At 35.1% G+C, this 21,585-nt stretch overlaps 1 protein-coding gene across 1 annotated transcript; it reads right to left on the minus strand.

The window, feature by feature from the left end:
• Window positions 1-2,604: 2,604 nt before the first annotated feature.
• On the minus strand, window positions 2,605-21,131 carry LOC106069156 (uncharacterized). Its single transcript, XM_056028859.1, has 14 exons — window positions 21,008-21,131; window positions 20,692-20,850; window positions 19,767-19,943; window positions 17,770-17,961; window positions 14,238-14,468; window positions 12,750-12,968; window positions 11,713-11,844; window positions 11,029-11,166; window positions 9,774-9,911; window positions 9,490-9,624; window positions 8,009-8,146; window positions 7,555-7,689; window positions 6,060-6,191; window positions 2,605-5,461 (listed from the first exon to the last, which is right to left on the minus strand). Exons 1-14 carry the CDS (start codon window positions 21,114-21,116, stop codon window positions 5,352-5,354), a joined length of 2,145 nt encoding a protein of 714 aa, XP_055884834.1. The 5' UTR covers window positions 21,117-21,131; the 3' UTR covers window positions 2,605-5,351.
• Window positions 21,132-21,585: the final 454 nt, after the last annotated feature.

Genomic DNA, 21,585 nt, shown 5'->3' on the forward strand with positions numbered 1-21,585 from the left:
GGTAATTGGCTTTATTTTATAAAAATCAATTTCCATTTTATCTTAATCTAATCGACAAATCTATATCCAATATAAAAACAAGGTGAATCACATGATTAAAGAAGCAAAAGTTATTAATATTTGACCAAAAACACGGAAATTCCGAATCTTCCAAGGAGCTATTTAGGATCACCGCGGAAATGTTGCGAAGCAAATAACAAAACATTTGTCGTCATCCATTCCAGCATCTGAGCTCCCTGATTCCTTCAATAGGTTCTTCATTGGGAAGATTGAGCAGATCAGAAATAACATGCCTTCCCTTTCATCACAGTTTGACCACTCTCCAATCTTTCAAAATTCTCCTTTTTTTGTGAGTTTCAGTGTCTATCTGAAGATTATGTTGTGAATCTTATTTTAAAATGTTTGAAAGATGCCAAATAAGTCATGTGACCTTGATCCCATTCCAACTTCCTTGCTCCTTGAATGTTTAAACAAACTTGTACCCACAATTACTAACATTGTGAACTCTTCACTGACTTCAGGCATTGTACCACAGCAATTTAAGCATGCACTTATTAGAGAAATCCAATCTTACCAGGAATGTTTATCGCCTTCCTGCCAAAGCTTCTTGAGCGCATCGTGTTAGTGCAAATTCTTTCCCATCTTGAACATTACTGTCTTTTGAAGAATTTTAATGTCCTTATGGGAAGTGCCGTAGCACAAAGACAGCAATGTTCAGGGTACTAACCGACTTAATTCACAGTTCTGACATAGGTCACATAAACTAAAATTTTCATGCTGGTCCGAAGTCTTTAATACGCAAGACCATGAGATTAGGATGGCCAGATTTATGCCACGTATGGTTTATCGGGAATCGCCCTAAAAAGAAATGCTTTTGTAGCTAAGCGAATAGATCACTCCATATGTCCCTCACAGAGCCCTGCGACTCAATGTTTCTAGTGGTGCCACGTTTCTACCTCAAAAGTTACGGTTTGCAGGTTTTTTCAAAACACGGACCAAAGGTTAGGTGCTCACTCCCCATTGATCTCAGACAGACAACATGCTACACTACATTCAAGAAGAACATTAAGACCTATCTGTTAAAAACTTGTTTAGATTAGTCATTTTATGTTTATGTTTGTAATGTTATCACAACACCTTAATGAGCATACACTTTGATTGTTAACAGCGCTTTATACATTAAATTATTATTATTAAAAGGGATCCCATACGTAAAATGGATAGTACTTATACTCAAGATAAATAGAGAGTGCTAAAAATATTAAGACATAAGAAACTAAAGGTTGGCCAACCCTACTCAATATAGCGGCATACATTTTTTTTTTCTTCATAACTCCTTAAGCTATTATTGGCGCTGCGCAGTAACAACATGTAATGTGAGCTTGTTATTGTTAATAAAAACTGTTTAGTAAGGGGGTAGAACTCTAAATGTTCGCATTATTAGCATAACGCTCTAACCAACTAACTGAGCTAACTTGCTATACAAGAGACTGTCAACCACAAATAAATCAATTCAGATCTCTAAATAAGACGAAGTGAATAGAACATACAATGTACAGGGTAAAAGCAATTAATGAAGCAATCTTTCTGACATTTTAATAAAATTAAGTCCATCAGAGCTGACAAAATTTAAACATTTATGTACTGAACTTTTTTTTTTGAGGGATAAAGAAAAACGGATGGCTTTAGCAGAAGTGGTCAACGAATCGGTTTATTTAGCGGGGAAGTCATGAGCAGGGTCAAGGACGACAAAGGTTAAAGTGATGCAAAGGAGAGTCAGCAAATCGGTTTCGATTGGAAACATCTAGCCGTAGGCTCATCTTCCATCAGCGATTAGGAAGTGTCAAAAACGTAATGATTGATTTCAATATAGATACAGAAATGTTTTTGAAAAAATTGCGGGATTTTTATTTTTTTTCGTTTTTTTTTTTAATTTTCATTTGGGGTCACCAATTCTCTTACCTAAAGCGGCCTTGACGAGGCGAACGGGCGTGTATGAGCTGATTGATGTATATTTAACGTATGCAAATGCTCAAGGTCAAAGTGCATTTTTGGGATGTAGGGGCCTATAGTGGGTAGAGAATTAAGAATTACCTGAGGTCAACAATTTACGAAGATAGATTGAACTATTTCGCGATTCTTGCTAATGAGCGTGATCTATGTAGGAAACAGAACTTTGATGATATACTGTATGACTTCGCTACATGCAAGGTTCCTAAAATTGATCAAGATTTTGTACTTAGTAAAGAATGAATAAAATATAAAGATGAATTTATTTTCTATTACAAAAACTTAGTTTTCACTTATTATTCTTATCCCTACCCAGAATGGGCCCCGCGCAATCCGTTTCGCATAGGGGCCCAGCATTTGATAAGACCCTGTGTGCATGTGTTTCATACAATCCAATGGGCCTCGGGCTATCGCCGTGATTAAACACCGCGCATCTCTTTTAGTCCTTGTGACTATGGCCTGATAATGATAGTGGACATGTCCATATAGCGGGTTGAAGTGAGATGTTACTTGACACTTCCAAATGATTAAGTAGAAAGTGGTTAACACAAAAAGACACTCATCAGTGTTCGATTACAATTTAACACGTTAGGACAAGTAACTCAACAATAATATTTATTTAGAAAATAATAATTTATGCTAATGTACGCAAATTTGAACCTTAAGAAACTAAAAGTGTACTTATTAGTTATTGTACTATGGAGTATATAGTTAAATTCCAAGATTATAAAATTATCGTAGGTTGATATCCATTGAAGCCGGCTATAGTGAAGTTCTTAGAGTAGAATGAACAAATTATCTGGTACAGTATTAAAAATGGTTACATACAACAGCTAAATAAACAATACACAACATTAAACGACCCACAAATATAGATGACCAGGTCCTCTACTTACAACTGGAACATCACTTATCTTGCCATAACACCCGTGTTTAATACCTATATGTTTTCGTAACTCACAACTTAACACAATAATCAAATTGTTTTACGCACAAATCTAAACAACATCAACCAACGATCCTACAAATCAGTAAGGGCTAGAACTTACGTTACTCTTGTCTAAAGTCTACAATGTTACAATTAAAAAAATGGTAGGGCTAACTCGTCAAATTCCAACAAAACCAAAACCTGGAAACTATAAAGCATAGAGATGTAAAGTGTTTAGGTCACACCAGAGATGTAAAGTGTTTAGGTCACACCCTAGACTTACTTAGACTTAGGTGCTCCCGCGCCGTTCGGCGCATTGGGCGGCAAGCTGTCTCCATAATGATCTGTCACTGGCAATGTCTGAAGCCTCTTCCCATCTGGTGTCCACTGTTCTGAGGTCCTCCATGAAGGTGTGTCGCCAGGTAATACGAGGACGTCCCTGTTTGCGCTTTCCTCGTTTTGGCTTCCATGTTATCGCAACTCTTGGTGTGCGTAATTCATTTTGACGTAGAACATGTCCCGCAAACCTCATGCGACGCTCAGTCACAACCTCACTAAGTGTTCGACTCCCAGTTCGGCAAAGGATTTCCTTGTTTGAGATCCGGTCTGTGTAACTGACTCCCAAAATCCGTCTCAGCCATCTCTGTTGAGCCACATTTAGTCTTTTCTCAATTTTGACAGATGACTTCCACGTCTCACATGCATATGTAGCAGTTGGAATGACGATTGTGTTGAGAAGGTGTATTTTTGTCTCGAGTCCAATGGCTTGGCTAGTCCAAATAGGCTGCAGCCTTTGGAAAATGCTCCCTGCCTTTCCTATTCGGCACGCTACATCATGGTAAGCTTCTCCATCATTTGTTATGATGCTGCCAAGGTACGTGAACTTGTCCAGCTCTTCAAGCTTTGACTCGCCAAGTCTGACGGGGACACCCTTTGCCTTATATCCCACTCGCATAATTTTAGTCTTATCCAAGTTTATGCGGAGGCCAATTTTGGGTGCCTCTCTGTCTAGGCTCTCCGTCATTTCTTGAATGCATTTATTTGTAGCCCCGAGTAGTGCAACATCATCAGCAAAGTCCAAGTCCGTCAATCGGAGTTGTTCATGCCATGGAATACCAAAGGCAGTCTGGTTCATTGCTCTCCTCATTATGTAGTCGATGGCTAGGAGGAAAAGGAAGGGAGATAAGATGCACCCCTGTCTCACACCTGTCTCGATTGTAAAAAACTCTGTTGTTCCCTCTTCTGTTTTAATGCAGCAACTAGACTGACTGTAAAGGTGTCGTAGGATCTGGACGAATTTTTCTGGTATACCGTATTCTCTAACTATTTTCCATAGTGATTCTCGGTGGACACTATCAAACGCTTTTTTGAAGTCCACGAAACTGATCGTTAGCCGTTGTTGGTACTCAAGACTTTGTTCTATGATATTTCGTAAAACGAAAATCTGCTCTGTACATGATCTGCCTCTTCGGAAACCTGCTTGTTCTTCTCTGAGCCTTTCATCTACAGACTGTTGAAGCCGTCTCAGTGCTGAAAACCTTGCCTGGGACAGAGAGGAGAGTAATGCCCCTCCAGTTGTTACAGTCTGCCAAGTTGCCCTTTTTTGGAAGCTTTACAATCACTCCCTTTTGCCAGTCCTCTGGGACTTTTGAAGTTCGCCAACAGATATTTAAGAGATCAGTCATTCTGTTAACAATGCACTGTCCCCCATATTTTAGCATTTCTGCTGATATCATGTCTAGTCCTGGTGCTTTGTTATTCTTTAGCACTGCAATGGCCATGGTAACCTCCTCAGCAGTTATTGGGTCTGTCTTGACCTTGAGATCATTGTCTGGAGAGGTCACACCCTAATTGAGATATATCTCAAAGTAACCACATCATTGGCATTGGATATGTGACTTCATGACAGTGTCAGCATGTGTCTTAGCTCGGTACGTTAATCCCTCCTGGTTTAATGTGGTCAGGTCTATCTAAAAAAACTCAATGCAATGGACTAGGCAGATAAGGGGTCAGTTCTACACATCGCTAGATCAGACGCCTGGTCCGGCCGAAGATGCAGCTCTGCTCTGGTGCAACCCTAATAACAACACAATTAGACTAACCTAAGTATAAAAGTTATATGCTTTTAAATATTGCATTATTTATTAAGTTATATATGCAAATGATAAATTATTTAAAAAACAACAGCTTAGAACTAATTCAGTTAACTACAACGCCTGATTGTTAACAGTGTTTAAAAAAAGTCATGTAAGTAATGAACACACAAACACACACATACATATATATATATATTTAAAACGTCAATGTGAAATATAGGTTGATTTGGCGAAATCGGGTATTTGAGACATTCTTGATGTCAACAAGGAAACAATGGTGCAGACAAATTGAAAACGGGTAATGTCAATTCTCAATTTTAGTTTCCTTCATAACAAGATCCATAAATGGGATCACATCCAGTTCCAAGTTTACAAATAGAGCTACAGTTCAAGGCACAATTGTCACCATAAGTTCCTAGTGGACAGTCTGTAGGATATGAAGAAAAAAAAAGATACTTGATTTAACATTTATATAACAGTTTAACATCTAAAGGTATAAGGAGTGCAGTGTTTGATAATAAAAAGCCTGGCTTCCGAAACGAGGGATCACAATTGTAAAACTTGTCGAAGATTGGAATTTTCCAGATCTTTAAGTTCCTTCAATAAGTACCTGAGGATAGTTGGGGAATGAAAATGTTTATCTGATGACCACAACACATTCTTGAATTGTCAGCCTTAGAACCAAGTTAACTTTACACCATCAGCCCTGCTTACCACAAGGTCTGAAATGGGCATTTATTCTGTATGCCTATTAATGAATTAGGAAGTCAAAAAGCGTTTATTCCTAGCTTTGATAGTAGTCCTAAATCATTTCACAATGTAAATATAGCTTTCAGAAGTAAATGATGGCTGATATAGGAAAACAGAGACAAGGCCGACCTTAAGTAACCTGGTATCGTAGCTTCATTAACATTTGAAACTATGGGCACCAACTGCAAGGAGATACACTGATTTTCATTAAGACTGTAACAATCCAGCCTAAACTAACAACTAAGTAACTCAACAAAAATTAAACAATTTCTTACCATCACACTGAGGTCCACCTCTTCCAGTAAAACATTTATAACAGCTGCCAGTTATTGGATGACATGATTGATCAACACATGAATCATTGCACATCTTTGTACAATCTTGACCATAGAATTTAGCTGGACACTCTGGTCAAGAAAATATATTTCATACTAGCTGGATATAAATTACATATCAGTGATCTAGCGCAATAGAAACAATTAACTTTTTTGTCTTAGATATATCATATCTAAGATATATCTTTATAACAAAGATAAATCTTTATATCTAAGATATATCTTTATAACTAAGATATATCTTTATATCATAGAAATATTGTCTATTTTGTAAAAACATCGTGTAGAATTATAATTGGGTTAACTTGAAGTTATTATGGTTTCCATTTCTAAAAGTGGGGACTTGAAACTATAAAGCTGTCAGAACAATTTAGGTATGGTTTTTTTATTCTTTAATTATTCATTGATATCTAGAAAACCACTTTGTTAGTAGGCCTGTCTATAGGCCTAATGTTTCTGATGTTCTATATCTCTCTTATGTTCTTATAAGAGATATGATTGGTTTATACTCTTAAAATTTTTTTTTACTATATCTTGTATTTATAGTTTGTGTTGTGTGTATAACTTGGCCTAATTATATTTAGGCCTGTTATTTTACGTTTATATTCTTATGTAATTTGATACTTATTATTTAAATATATGTTTCTTTTATTTTCCAGTTCTATAGCCTGTAATAATAAAGTGGATGAATTTGAAATCAGACCACACATCTTTGTTCTTTTTATACTCTTCTGTGTTAAACCCACCACAAAATACTGTACCTATAGGCCTAATCAACTTATACTTTAATCTTTCATTGTCGAATATTATCAATATTGATCAGGCATATTCCTTGTTCTATATGCTAGGACAAATCTGTACGAATACTATTTCTTCTCTAGTGCCATAAGAGAATGGAATGGGTTGCCTGAATCAGCCAGGAAAACCAATGACTTGGAAGAGTTTAAGTCATTGATTAACCTTGCATGACTAGATTGATATATGGATAAGCATAGAACGTAATCATCTTTCTTGAAGTAACGTCTTTATTATAAGATAAGAAAAGATATTCTAGAACTATTTATTGTTAATGAATTATTTTATTTATCTTATAAATTACTGATGTTCCTTCAAAAGAGAAGATAATTATACCCATATGCTTATTCATGTGCTAATATAGTCATTGGTTTAGTGATTGATTCAGACAACTCATTCAATGCTGTTATGGCATTAAGGAAGAAGCAGTATATGTGATTTTATTTGTCTATGAATTTTATTAGTTTTGTGTTGGTTTTTTTTTACTTTTTAAGCTAAATTCAGTCTAAACTAATGTCAAATTAAGTTAATATATGATTTATTTATGTCATTATATCGAACTAGTTTCAAATAGTATATTTATATTAAATGTGTTATGAAGAATTGCTGAATAAATCTTATTTTATTTGAAACAACTTACCAGATTCACAGAAGACACCAACAAATCCAGGTTGACATTTTAAACACTGTCCAGTAAATGGGTTACATTTTCCATCCAGACAATGGGTTGAGCAGTTCAGTGCACAATTTTTGCCATAACGACCTTCTTGACAATCTAGTTACAGGTGAAAAAAAATTTTTTAGCATTGAAAAAATATTGAATGCAAAATCTGGCAAAACTTTAAAATATGAAATCACAATATAGTTACATAGTTTTATAGAAGCTTTTTTTTTTATAAAATGATTCAAAGTTATGATTGAAAGGCCTTCAAATTAGAACAAAAAAACTAAATTTGTCATTAATTTTTTTTTTTGGTCAGTTTTTTGTTGTTCTAGGATTAAACTTTTTATTTTAAATATTTCTGCAAAATGACAAAAAAAATGATAACAAAAAAAGACTTTTGTATTGAAATAAAAGTTATATTATGACATACTGATGGTACAATTTGGCAGCTGAAATCCTTCTAGGCAACCTTGTAAACATTCGCTGGTTTGTCCATTACATTTAACCTGGTCACAATGATTACTGCATGACTGTGAACAATTGCTTCCCCAAAAACCTGGAGTACATTCTGGCATAACATCGTATTGAAAAACAGAAAGAAAATTTTTTTTTAAATTTTAATTGGCATTAAGATTATTAGTTCTAATTTAGTAATTTATTTTTAATTCATTTTTAATAAAATTTTTTTTGTAAATCGGACATGTATGGAAGTATGCTTCCGTGTTTCTGAAGTGCATTTTTGTAATATAATTGAATTGAAAGTAAATTAAAATTATGAAACATTTTTTAGTATGAATTATTTTCTATTATATTTGCACATTCATATTTCATGATATTTAAAGTCTTTACTGCAAAACACTGAAAAATAATGATAAATTAAAATAAAATAATATTGGCACTTTTTTATTATGTCAGCTCTATTTTGTCTGACCTATTTTGTCGGGTCATCTTGTAAACCTGTATCTTTCTTTTTTTAAACTAATAGTCTCAAAAATGAATTATTTTATATTTGTTTATTATAAACAAACAAATAAAAGTTGTATATAAAAGTTGCATACAACATATATTAGGTCTATATGTAATCAAAATATAGGATGGCAGGATGAAACCAAATCTTTTCATGTTTATGTTAAACTTGTAAAATCTTTTTTTCTTCTTAACTTTATATAAGTTATAAATTTATTGCAATTCTACATATCTGGTCTATATAAATCTAAAAATATCATTACTAATAGTAGTGAATAAGACTAACACATATTTTGATCGCATTTGTGATTTTATCAATGCTACCAAAGCCAAAAAAAAAAAAGTTTATAATTTAAGGAAAATGTTTTTTCTACACCCCCAAAAAGGGAGACCATCAGCTACAAACCCATATGCAGTTACCAGCAGAGGACAACAAAAGTATGTATATAGATGTAATTGGGTTACAGATCATGCAACTAATGACTATTGAAATAGTTTTAAAATGATAATTATTAATGAAAAGAAAGCTGGAGACTAGAAATGAACTCTTATTCAAACTCAGTTTTTAATATTCAGAAAGTCAGTATTAAAAACAAAGCAAATAATTTTTTTTTAAATACTAAAATAAAATATAAGAAGTTACACTCTTGCCAATATTAGTTTGTCTCTTTTAATCAATATCAATCTTACTTAATTACAGCTAATTAATTAATTACCACCAATCAGTTTATTTTTTTTACTTATTCTTGTTTTGTTAAGAACAATGAATAATTTTGAAAGTTTCAACTTGATCCAAGAATGGGAAGTGGGAGAAATAATGTGTACAAAATGTGTACAAGACAGAGAGAGTTGATATATGTAATCTTGGTAAAAAAGACAAATTGTGACTTAACTGAGACATTTAAGTAGCAAAAGATCATTTAGCTAAAAACTATTAAAACTTGCCTTGATCACAAAATTGCCCTTGAAATCCAGAAACACATGTTAGGCATACACCAGTGGTTGGACTACAGTGTCCGCCTAAACAGTTGGCTGAACATCGATGAGAGCAATTCTTTCCATAAAAACCTCTCTTACATTCTGATAACAAAATATTTGCTTGCAATTAAATGCTGTCACCTAACAATGATATGACCTAGCCTTTAATCAGTTATGTGATTTTATTAAATTCTTTATTGTATCAGCTTCAAGTTCTAGTTTTATTAAAAATTTGCGAGAGCTATACCCACCTTGTATACAATCTGGCAACATAAATCCTGCCTGGCAACCTTTAAAACATTCTCTGGTTTGACCATTGCATGCTATTTGGTCACAATGACTACTGCAGAACTGAGTACAGTTATCTCCCCAATAGCCAGGTGCGCAATCTATGTCAAAAGAATATTAAAATTTCAAAATGTTATTTTATTAAATGCTCAAAGTATGTAAATGGCAGATAGACTGGCTTAAGAAATTACAAAAAAATATAAAAAATAGTTTTTCTATGTTTAAAAATTCTTAATTACAAGAAACATTAAGATGTCCTTATAGGAACAGTCTAAAGCTTATAAGTTACATCAATGGCCTAGGTAATAACATAGGTCCACGAAAAAAAAAGGTATTAACATGCGAGTATTTGAAGATAATGAGTAGTATATAAAACAAAAAAAAATGAGAATACTGAAATTTTACAAAGAAAATTAGATGAATTACAGAAAATGAAATCCAATATTAGCTCAGCATGTCTTTTTACCCAGAACAAAATAGACATTAAAAAACTACTTTTTCTAAAAAAACATAACCTTATAATAAGTGTAATTGTATCATTAGTTTAAACAGTTATGCAATTATATTAGTAGCTTAGATATAATAAATCTGTGCAATTAGAAACATTTTTTATCAATTCTTTTTGTTTAACTTTAGCTTCCTCAATGCTTTTGATTTTATCAAGGGGGAGGGAAGAAGGGGCTATCCTTGTGAATTTATACATTTTTTAAATGCATTAAAAGAAAATGTTCACTCAGGATTCATGAGTTCACAAGGGGACTAACTGATCTTATTCCACCACATCTGTCAAGTATGATTTCTTTCCCTTGTTCAAGATACAAAACAAAAAAATAATTAATTAGCTAATTTTTAAAAAATTGTTTCTTGTGTTATGAAGTAAAATAAATAATTGTTTAAAATGTCAGCTTAGTCCAAGATTAGGTGTGACAGAAATAACAAGTATAAACTTTTTACCATATAAAGAGACAGAATGAGTTGATATAAGCTTTGTAAAAATTGACAATTGTCAAATTTAATGTTTCAAGCATAATGCACTCCAGGGTAAGTATGGTTCAAAATTAAAATGTCATTAATGACAAACTATTTGCAGGTCCTACATTTGTCAACATAGTTGTAATTGTGTATTTTTTAAATAATATCAAATGATCGTAAATGGTGTATTCAAAATATTAGAAAAAAAAAACATCCATAATCAGGATTTTGAATATATTATCTCACTGGTAGTGCAGAAAGGTGGATTTTGAAAGCCAAAACATCCTTTCATACATTCACCACTTAAGGGGTAACACATCTGATCGATACAATGGAGACTGCAGTTGGACAGACAGTTCACGCCCCATCGCTTTGTAGGACATTCTGTTAATACAAAGAAGCACAAAGAAAAGTTTAGATAGATGTGTTTAACATTTGAGACAAAATATATTTATAAATAAATTAAAAGTGTCTAAGACCCAAGAAGTGTATTAATAGATTAATAACTTTGCCAAATTGGGGTTATGCATTTTTTGGGCTATAATAGAAAAAAAAAATTATGTTTTAAAATATATTTCAAAAATTTTTTTTTTAAATTCAAACAATGAGTAGTATGTCATTAAATTAAAAATAACACTGATATAAAATATAATTCTGTTTGAAATGCTCAAATGCAATTGATCAATTAAAATCACAAGGTCGATTTATTTATTTTAATGCTAGTTGTCCCAATCATTTATGAATCTGGAAGTTTTCTGTTCCAGTTTAAAATGAAAAGGAACAGTGGCGTCACTAGGAGGTGCAGGGAGTGACACCCTGAGCTGACCGCACAGGTTGACACCCACCCTAGTGACCCACTGGAGAGGAAATGTGTTTTTGTAAATTCTAAGATAAACTACACAATGAAATGAAATGAACTATATTCTTTACCTATAGAACAGAATGGAGGGTCGCTTTTACCAGCACACATTGTAGTACAGGAGCCATCTTCAACACGGCACAAGCCGCAACTGTCCGGGCAGGATTTATTACAGTCAAGACCCCATGTACCAGCTGGACATTCTGCAAAGTTTCTAACATTTTATTGTCATAAATAACATATGATTCTATCGAAGTCCATCTACAAATGCCGATATGTAATTCATTTAAAGTCATATTGAAATTCTAATTCTAATTTATTATTGAAGGCTAGGTCCCTAGTTGTTCTACACTGTCTACAGCTGTCCCAGGAATATCTTCCACTTCCAAATAACAACATTCCACTACACTGACAACCAGGCATCAAAAAGTACTCCTGTATCTACTAGTCCCTCACCTCTTTAACGCACTGTCCACTAGTGATGGTCAATTCTCGTTCAGCTGATTGAAATAAACAAGCGCTGTTCGAGGACTGTTCGCGCTAGTCCTCGGTGTTCTTGTCCAGTCTAGGATGGCGCAGATTATAGTGCGCATCTTCGCCAATTTTAGGATGATGGTCTTGGCGGAGCTACCATCTTTTACCAAGCGCGTCCCCAGGTGGCGGATAGGGGAAGGACTCTTAGATATACGTGTAAGCTGTGAATATCGAATTAACAGCAGCGGACCAGCTGGTTTACAGTCATGGAGGATGAGGTGAGGTGAGGTATGCTAGTTGTTAGGAAATTTACTTAAAACATCTAAGAAATCCAGGGAGAGGATTGCAAAAAGCGAGTATAGGGCGCTTAAACTCTAAGCCCGGGTAGATGAAACTCGTTAACTAGGGATAGCAGCTCATCTGGGAGAAACAAATAAAACAACTGCTGCCTTGCAGATAATCGTGGCAGATTAAAGGCAAAACCCTCCAGTAGAATAAAAACTATACAGAGAACTGTCTGATCTGGAAACCACTCCGCGGTTCACCTTAGATCTAGGATTACTGATCTGAACCCTATGACATGCTAAATGAGAACTAAGAAGAAGAAGGAGGGTGTTATTAATGCTTCACTAACCTGCATAAATCTCCACCTCACACAAGGTAAGAATGAGACCGTCCTTTGTTGAAGCTTTGGCTTTAATTTTGACAGTGTATGTTGATGACCTGGAGTCTACGTTTGGTACACGATAAACAAGCTGACCAACAGATGACGGGTCCTGATAAATAAATATCGTCCTGTTATTCTTGTCATATGCCTCGAGTACAAAATTTTGCAAGCGGTTGTGCACGGTGGCTGCAACGATATGAAACAATAAGTTACTGTTTGACTGTTTGTATGTGAGAGTGAATAATGAGAGCGAGAGTGTGTGAAGGTGTGTGAAAGAGCATGCGTAAGTGTGCATTAGAGAGTGAGTGAATGAGTGTGTTAGTGACTGTGTGTGTGAGAGTGTGTTAATTTGTGGATGAATGTGAATTTGTTTGTGAGAATGTGAATGTGTGTATGAGTGTCAATTGCGCCTGTAAGTGTGATGTGTTTGTGAGTGTGAGAGTCATGGAATCCCCATATTGATGAAACTATCAAAAAATCAAACAAAGTATTTGGGTTTATTAGAAGAAATGTATATAAATCAAATAAGAACATAAAACTAAAATGTTATTTAACCTTGGTTAGGCCAATAATAGAATATGCATCCTCTGTTTGGGACCCCTCAACTCAAGAAAATATTAAGAAACTGGAACAGACACAAAATAGAGCAGTGAGATTCATAACAAACGAATATTCACATTTGACTAGAGTAACACCTTTAGTAAAATCACTAAATTTAGAAAGCCTTCAGGATAGAAGACTCAAAAGTAAATTAGCAATTATACATAAAACACTGAACCATAATCTTCAAATACAAAAACAAAATTTAATAAAATACTCAGTAAGACACAAAGATAAAGGCACATTCCTCATTCCATATGCTAGGACAAATTTGTACAAATACTCCTTCTTCCCTAGTGCTATTACAGCATGGAATGAGTTGCCTGAGCTAGCCAGGAAAACCAGTGACTTGACATAATTTAAGACATTGATCATTAGGTTAACATGCATGACTAGATGCATGATGCGTAAGACGTAATCATCTGTATTATCGTCGGTATCATATAAGATAAGTTTAAATATATGCTTGAGTGTTAGTAAATATAACTGTAATTGTGTTATTGTAAGACTATAAATATGTGCGTGAGTGTGTGAATGTATGTGTGAATAAATGCGTATGTCCCTCTAAACATACAAAAAAACTAGTTGAAGAGAAGTGAAAAAGGAGAAATTAATGTAGTGAAAAACAGAATAGTAATGGAAGAAGTAGAAGAGAAATAGAAGATCAATAGAAGATACATTGAATACAAATACAAGCAGGTAATGGAGAGAAAACAAGAAATTACAATAAATATCAGTTTAAATATGCTATTAATTATTTTACATTCTTTTCTTTCCGGATGGATGCCTACAATCAAACATAGACACCCTCCCTCTTCCCTCTTCTAATCTAATGTTAGACAGCAATGACCTTACCATTGACCTCATATCTGTTATAGAGTACAAACAATTTAGCGACTATCGGTACATCCAACGTCAAAGTCCAGGTCGGCGCAAGGTCTCCTAATGCTGTATGTGTACAACTGCGGTTGAGATACATAGCTCTAGTATCGCCGTCTACAGCGTTACTGGCTTGTTTGAATTCAAAGGGATCCTCGGTGTAGTTACTGGACTGTATGGCTCTTTGTTTCAAGGCTGAGTTTCGACCTGTATTTGGTGTACTCAACATTAGAACATTACTTAAAAAAACAAAACAAGGTTACAAAGACAGTTTGTGTGGAAACAAGCTTAAAATCGGTCCCCGAATTGGCACACCCAGGCAGGTAATGAGGCAGGTTTTAATATTTTCAGAAAGAACATCAGAATGATATTCTATCAGAGGCAAATGACAGTCTAATGGATAAAGAAGGTTGACAAATCCTGTGTGGTGCCCCAGCAGTCCAGCAGACCAAAGGATAGCTGAAAGTGAATGTGAAGTTAGATGTGAACCTGGCCTAACTGATGTCTTATAGTGAATATCTAATTGATTTAATTGTTTTGTAAGTCAATATCTTATTCAAATCCTCAAGAAAAAAAAACATTTCCTAAAAAAGAATTTAAAAAAAAAATCTTTTTTTTTTAATGTGTTATATGACTGATTGGATGGCTGCCTGGTCGTGCGGTTTGCGCACTGGACTATCGTTCGGATTTATCGACGGTCGAGGGTTCAAACCCTGCCCGCTCCCATCCCCCGTCGTCCTGCGGGAGGTTTGGACTAGGAAGTAAACTATCTTCAACTCTGAAGGAACATCCGAAACATGTAAAACAGAACAGATTTGCGGTGTTACAGTTCACGCGATAATGTTCAAAACTACTTAATAATTTTTATTTTAAATTATTCCAACTTAAATGCATACTAAATAGTTTTTTTCTCTTTAAAAAAAAAAGTAAACATTTTTTGTCTGTAAATGTAGTAGTCAGTATGACAGACTTTACTTAACTTAGCAATACAAATGTAAAAAAAATAAATTTTTGACAAAAATCTAAAACCGTTTTCATAAATGTGTTAAAAATATGGTAAATACTCATTTCTCCTAATAAAGAGCCTCCTGTGTTAGTTACTATTAATAGTGAATAGTTGTAAAAGTGGTGTATTTTTATGAAAAAAAAAACTGCTTGAACAGAGATTTAAAAAATTAGACTTTTCGTTTTCAGAAAAGAAAAAGTAGCCATTGCATCAGAACTTTGAATGGTCTAAAATACTATGATGTCGGATTTTCACTATTTTTTTCTAGTTTAAGAGATCTAAACGGGACGGACGGACTGACGGACTGACAGACATTTCACACACAAAAAACGCCGCAAAAAACAGTGGGTTATTTTGTTATCGTAATTTTTCCTATTAACTTGCAAACTCTTCATGGGTTCAAAAAGTTGGACATAAGACGGGAATCTCGAAAACGGCTTTAACAATTTTCTAGAAATTTGACAATTTATGTATATCTTTGGGGAAAAAACTACCTAACTTCCTTATTGGTAAGACTCGTTGCAATAATAAAGCATAAGAAGAAATACATAGAATGAGAAATTAAAGACCACAATCAGATTCTTAAAGAAGGAATAGATTTAATTTTTTAAAAAAATCTTACAGGTTCTTATTTTACAAAGAAACCTTGTTGATCTGAAGGACATATTACTTAACGAGATTCGTCCATGAAAACGTTATGATAAATGAATGTAGCGAAACGAGTTTGTCTTTCTACACCCAACTGTCAATATACATTGAGCTATCATGTGTCTACCTTCTTCCTACACCCAACTGTCAATATACATTGAGCTATCATGTGTCTACCTTCTTCCTACACCCAACTGTCAATATACATTGAGCTATCATGTGTCTACCTTCTTCCTACACCCAACTGTCAATATACATTGAGCTATCATGTGTCTACCTTCTTCCGAACCGAGGTGACTTGGGTTGGAATCCTGGTGAAGACTGTAGTTATGAATTTCTAGATTTTTACAGCGCCCCCTAAGCCCAACAAACTCTCTAGCTAAGGCGGTTGGTCGTTGTGCTGGCCACATAACACCCTCGTTAACTGTTGGCAAAAGAAACACATGACCTTCACACCATTTAGCCCTATTGATCGCAATGGTGTGCTTTACTTTATATGTCTAACTTATGCCACTAGTTATATTTTTTAATGACTAATGACTTTATGTGCGGAGGAAAAAATATAATACTTATTAACAACAAATTAATACTGACTAAACACTAATAAGTTAAAGTTACATCTGCTTTACTGACCAGTTAAAGCTTCTCTACTTACTAGTTAATCTACAGTAAAGTTACAATTACAATACTGACTAGTTACAGCTACAATAAAGTTACAATTACGATACAGACTTGTTGCAGCTGCAACATTGACAGCACAGTATTACTAAATGGTAAAAATGTCTAACTATATACGGCTAAAATAAAAAGCAATAAATGTTGATAGTTTGTCAATGTCAAGAATGCGAATCTTCAGCTTACCCCCACTGATGTCTAGAATGCGAATCTTCAGCTTACCCCCACTGATGTAAAGAATGCCAATCTTCAACTTACCCCCACTGATGTCTAGAATGCGAATCTTCAGCTTACCCCCACTGATGTAAAGAATGCGAATCTTCAACTTACCCCCACTGATGTAAAGAATGCGAATCTTCAACTTACCCCCAAAGAATGCGAATCTTCAACTTACCCCCACTGATGTATAGAATGCGAATCTTCAGCTTACCTCACTGATGTATAGAATGCGAATCTTCAGCTTACCCCCACTGATGTATAGAATGCGAATCTTCAGCTTACCCCCACTGATGTTAAAATGCCAATCTTCAGCTTACCCCCACTGATGTAAAGAATGCCAATCTTCAGCTTACCTCCACTGATGTAAAGAATGCCAATCTTCAGCTTACCCCCACTGATGTAAAGAATGCCAATCTTCAGCTTACCCCCACTGATGTAAAGAATGCCAATCTTCAGCTTACCCCCACTGATGTAAAGAATGCCAATCTTCAGCTTACCTCCACTGATGTAAAGAATGCCAATCTTCAGCTTACCCCCACTGATGTAAAGAATGCCAATCTTCAGCTTACCGCCACTGATGTAAAGAATGCCAATCTTCAGCTTACCCCCACTGATGTAAAGAATGCCAATCTTCAGCTTACCCCCACTGATGTAAAGAATGCCAATCTTCAGCTTACCCCCACTGATGTAAAGAATGCCAATTTTCAGCTTACCTCACTGATGTAAAGAATGCCAATCTTCAGCTTACCCCCACTGATGTAAAGAATGCCAATTTTCAGCTTACCTCACTGATGTAAAGAATGCCAATCTTCAGCTTACCCCCACTGATGTTAAAATGCCAATCTTCAGCTTACCCCCACTGATGTTAAAATGCCAATCTTCAGCTTACCCCCACTGATGTTAAAATGCCAATCTTCAGCTTACCCCCACTGATGTAAAGAATGCCAATCTTCAGCTTACCCCCACTGATGTAAAGTGAACACAAGGACTTGACACCTTTTAATATCACTTCTTGAACTGTTACGTTCATCTCACAATAGACGTCGATGGAGTATTGATTGGTGACCATCACGTGTTGGTTTACACACTCGAGCTCTGGGGAGGAGGACCTGAGTGAAGTCTTGAAGCTGACTTTCATGGTTAGCAGAATAGCTAGAAATAGACATCGACAAATAAACAGATATATAAAAAGTGTTTGATTTATTACTGAAAACGGAGTTGTTGTTTTTTATAGTTTTGCATAACTAAAACAAATAAATGGAAGTTAGGAGATACATTAATTGAACGTCTACAAGCAAATAACACTTCAGTGTGTAAACCTGATAAGGCAAAAAGTGGGATACTCACACGGGTGTGTACTGCTGTGTACAGCACACATAACTGCTGATCCGTAGTAGTCAGTATTATAAGGTAACATTTACTGTGTGGTGGATAATTATGCAGATTTTGCTAGATGACATCAATTTGCATAAACTAAATATTGGGCCAAAACAGAACTCATGTGAAGGTTCTAGTAAGTTCTATCTGTATCGGAAACTATATATATATAATAATAGAAAGTACGAAATACACTACTATACTACATGTGAAACTAACTACAGCAAGTATATCCACATCATTGTTCACGTTGGTTTGGTCCTTCTTTCAAGTTGCCGATGTTACAAGTATTCAGTATTGGATTATTATCACTATTCTGCCATAGATTATTGATCATCTGTATCTCTATTGTGTTATGTTATTTTATGTCAGCCAAGTTGATCTCTATTTTGAAATATTTATTTTGTTGATCCGAGTTTGAAGGCATTAAACTCAAGAGACGTATTTTTGCTTTTCTTCAGTCTATCCTTGTGATTTGCTGTACATATTCAGAGGCGCCTCCGAATTTGCGTATGCCATATGATTGTGGAGACAATACAAAGCTCCACTCTTAATACAATTAATATAGTATCGCATTAATGCTATCCAATGAAAATGATCTAAAGCGAGGTTAACTTTGCCTGAGACCAAGTCACCTACTTTCAACATTAGACAATTAAGAGAGTAGTGTATTAAATCTTAAGTGATGTTATCTTTGCCTGAGACCAAGTCACCTACTTTCAACATTAAGCAAATAAGGGAGTATTAAATCTTAAGTTTAGTCTGCAAGAGAGCGACGTATTTACGACTAAGAAGCAGGAGAATGTGAACACATCTGAAATGTTATGGAAAGAAAGAATTGATGTAATCATGACAATGTCTCCGATTACGAAGATTAAGGATGAGTGTAGTATTACACATGACTATGTAAACCTACTTGAGAACTGTAACTTTTGCCTATTTAAATTATCTATGTATATTTGTCTATTTAGATGTACATAATATTTACTTATCCTTACATTTGTAACTTTTATTTAAATAGTCTTGTATGAGAAACATTGGAAATGATCAGAAACATTAATTTTAATTTTCATATGGATGTCTGCCTGGTCGTTAGGTTAGAGCTCTAGGCGACCGTCTCGATGGTTCTGGGTTGAACCTTGCCCGCCAACATTTCTCGATGTCCTGGGGGAAGTTTGGGTCAGGATGAAATCATCTTCAATACTGAATGAACGCCGGAAACACGTACAACAAACACGCAACAAAAATGTAAAAGTTGTGCCCCCAATGAATTCATTTAAAGTATACTTGGCCTATTTGACTTTTGTCATTTATGTCTTTCTAAGTATGTAATTGTTGTAACTTCATGGGGCTTCATTCTTCGTCATTCCACATAGCATCTCGAAGAAACTTTATCTCTATGTTAGGTATCGAACAGCAACTAATTTTATTAATGAACTACAAGCTATTTTTTTTTATAAATGGCAATCCTACATGTTTCTAATTAAATATTCTTACACATATAAGCAAAGAAACGTTCTGACCAATCATGCACTCAAGAACTGATCCAGCCAGTTAGTCTATCACAGACACACACTTACATGAGTCAAAGGTAACTATCCTCATCCAGGTGTAAGGATAACTATCTTTCCAGCTGACATGAACAGAGTGAAAGTGAGGGTTCGTACTACAAGAAAAGTCGTCACCATCATTCAACCAATTTGAATGTTGGGGTGGGTCAACAACCACACTGGCATCGGGGACATTGGTCAAATCCTCTAAGGATAAAAAAAAATCATTTATTAAGAGTTTTACAGCAATTGGAGCTCATGTCATTGACCTTATTTCTTCCAATTAAAATCTTCTCAATATCAGTAAATCAGTAAATAGATTTTAAAAAAGAGCTCTCTAATAGTTTCTTAGTTCAGATAATTACAGTAGGAAGCCCAATATGTAGTGCTTCTCTTTTGTCTTTTTGTCATCTTTAAAGATAGAGCCATTGTTAGTCCAATAAAAACTCAACGGATATTTGCGTCTGTTGAGGTTATTGGTGAAAACAGGTATTTGAAGGTGGTGTGGTATTGGTTGGGTCACTATACAGTTGACTTCTGGGTAGCAAAGCGCTGTTTAATGTTATGTTCTTTAAAAAATAAGAGCCACTTTGTCTTAAAAAAAAATATGTTGACTTATTATCGGTACTTTCGGTACCAATCCATTAGCCTAACATAGGGAAAGATTTTTTTCAAATTTTTTTTGTGGAGATAGGATTTTCTAGTCCTTGTGCCGACGTTTCGGCGGGCCTGTTGGAGCCATGTCGCGGGCCATATATTGGCATCACTGGTCTAGAAGAATCTCCTTTGGAAATGTCATCTGCACATGGTTCAAGCCTATATAGTTGAAATAATTAAAATAATTTATCATTTGAAAATTGACTGGCCAGGCGCCCTCCTCCCTTGTAAGAACGTCGCGCTCACTTGTCTTGACGGTCCGCTCCCACCCCTTCCCGTTTAAGAAACGCTGACTTACTATATTGGCACTTTGGTCCGAACCAACCCTTGGCGCAAATTGAGTCACCAACACAGTCGCCAGTCGCATCACATGGTCCTTCACAGTGGCAGAGATATTGACATCTTGAACCAAACCACTGACCTCCACACTGACCTCCACACTGACCTCCACACTGACCTGAAAATGTTGTTCACGTAGTCATCAAACTTTTGTTTTTAAATGCCTACTATAGATCTATGTCAGACGAGTAAGCAATCCAGATGAAACCAAGTCTGCTATCAACAAGAAACTACTTATATCTACATTAGCTATTGAGCTATTGTCGAGTACTGACCTTGGGATTTGCAAATGAAACTGACGAGAAGATAAAACAATGTAAGTGAATGAAAAGTCTTCATTTTGTGTTGTAAGCTCTGAAAGCATAGACAATAACAATAAGACATTAAATCTATTTTAAAAGTAAGTAAAGTTCTCCCTTCAGGTCTTGCGATCTATAGGACAGATGATGTGAAGGTCATTTCTTTGACATAATTGACGGTTTCCACTAACAATTTCTTCCTGCTTGCTTGTAACAACACGTCATGTTCTACCAGTGATAGTATCAATATCTCTATAATAATAATAAATAGTAGATTCTACTAACCACAAGTTCCGGTTCAAGTGCAGGAACTGAATACAGTCTGCCATTTTATTGAGCTTGTTTATCTTCCTTTGAAGCAGATCTAAAGTTTGAAGTAGAAGGCGCTTCTAAAAGGAAGTACGCTTCTCAATTTTCATCTCTCAAGCTCATTATTTGATTTCTATAAAAAAAACTTTGGACAACCTTTAATGTTACTCTAACACCGTGTAAATTAAATGCATAGTAGAATGAACAAGACACAGTATTCGCGAGGGAAGACCTATTTGAAACTC

This window comes from Biomphalaria glabrata, chromosome 5 (assembly GCF_947242115.1).
Source record: "Biomphalaria glabrata chromosome 5, xgBioGlab47.1, whole genome shotgun sequence".
Lineage (NCBI taxonomy): Eukaryota > Metazoa > Mollusca > Gastropoda > Planorbidae > Biomphalaria > Biomphalaria glabrata.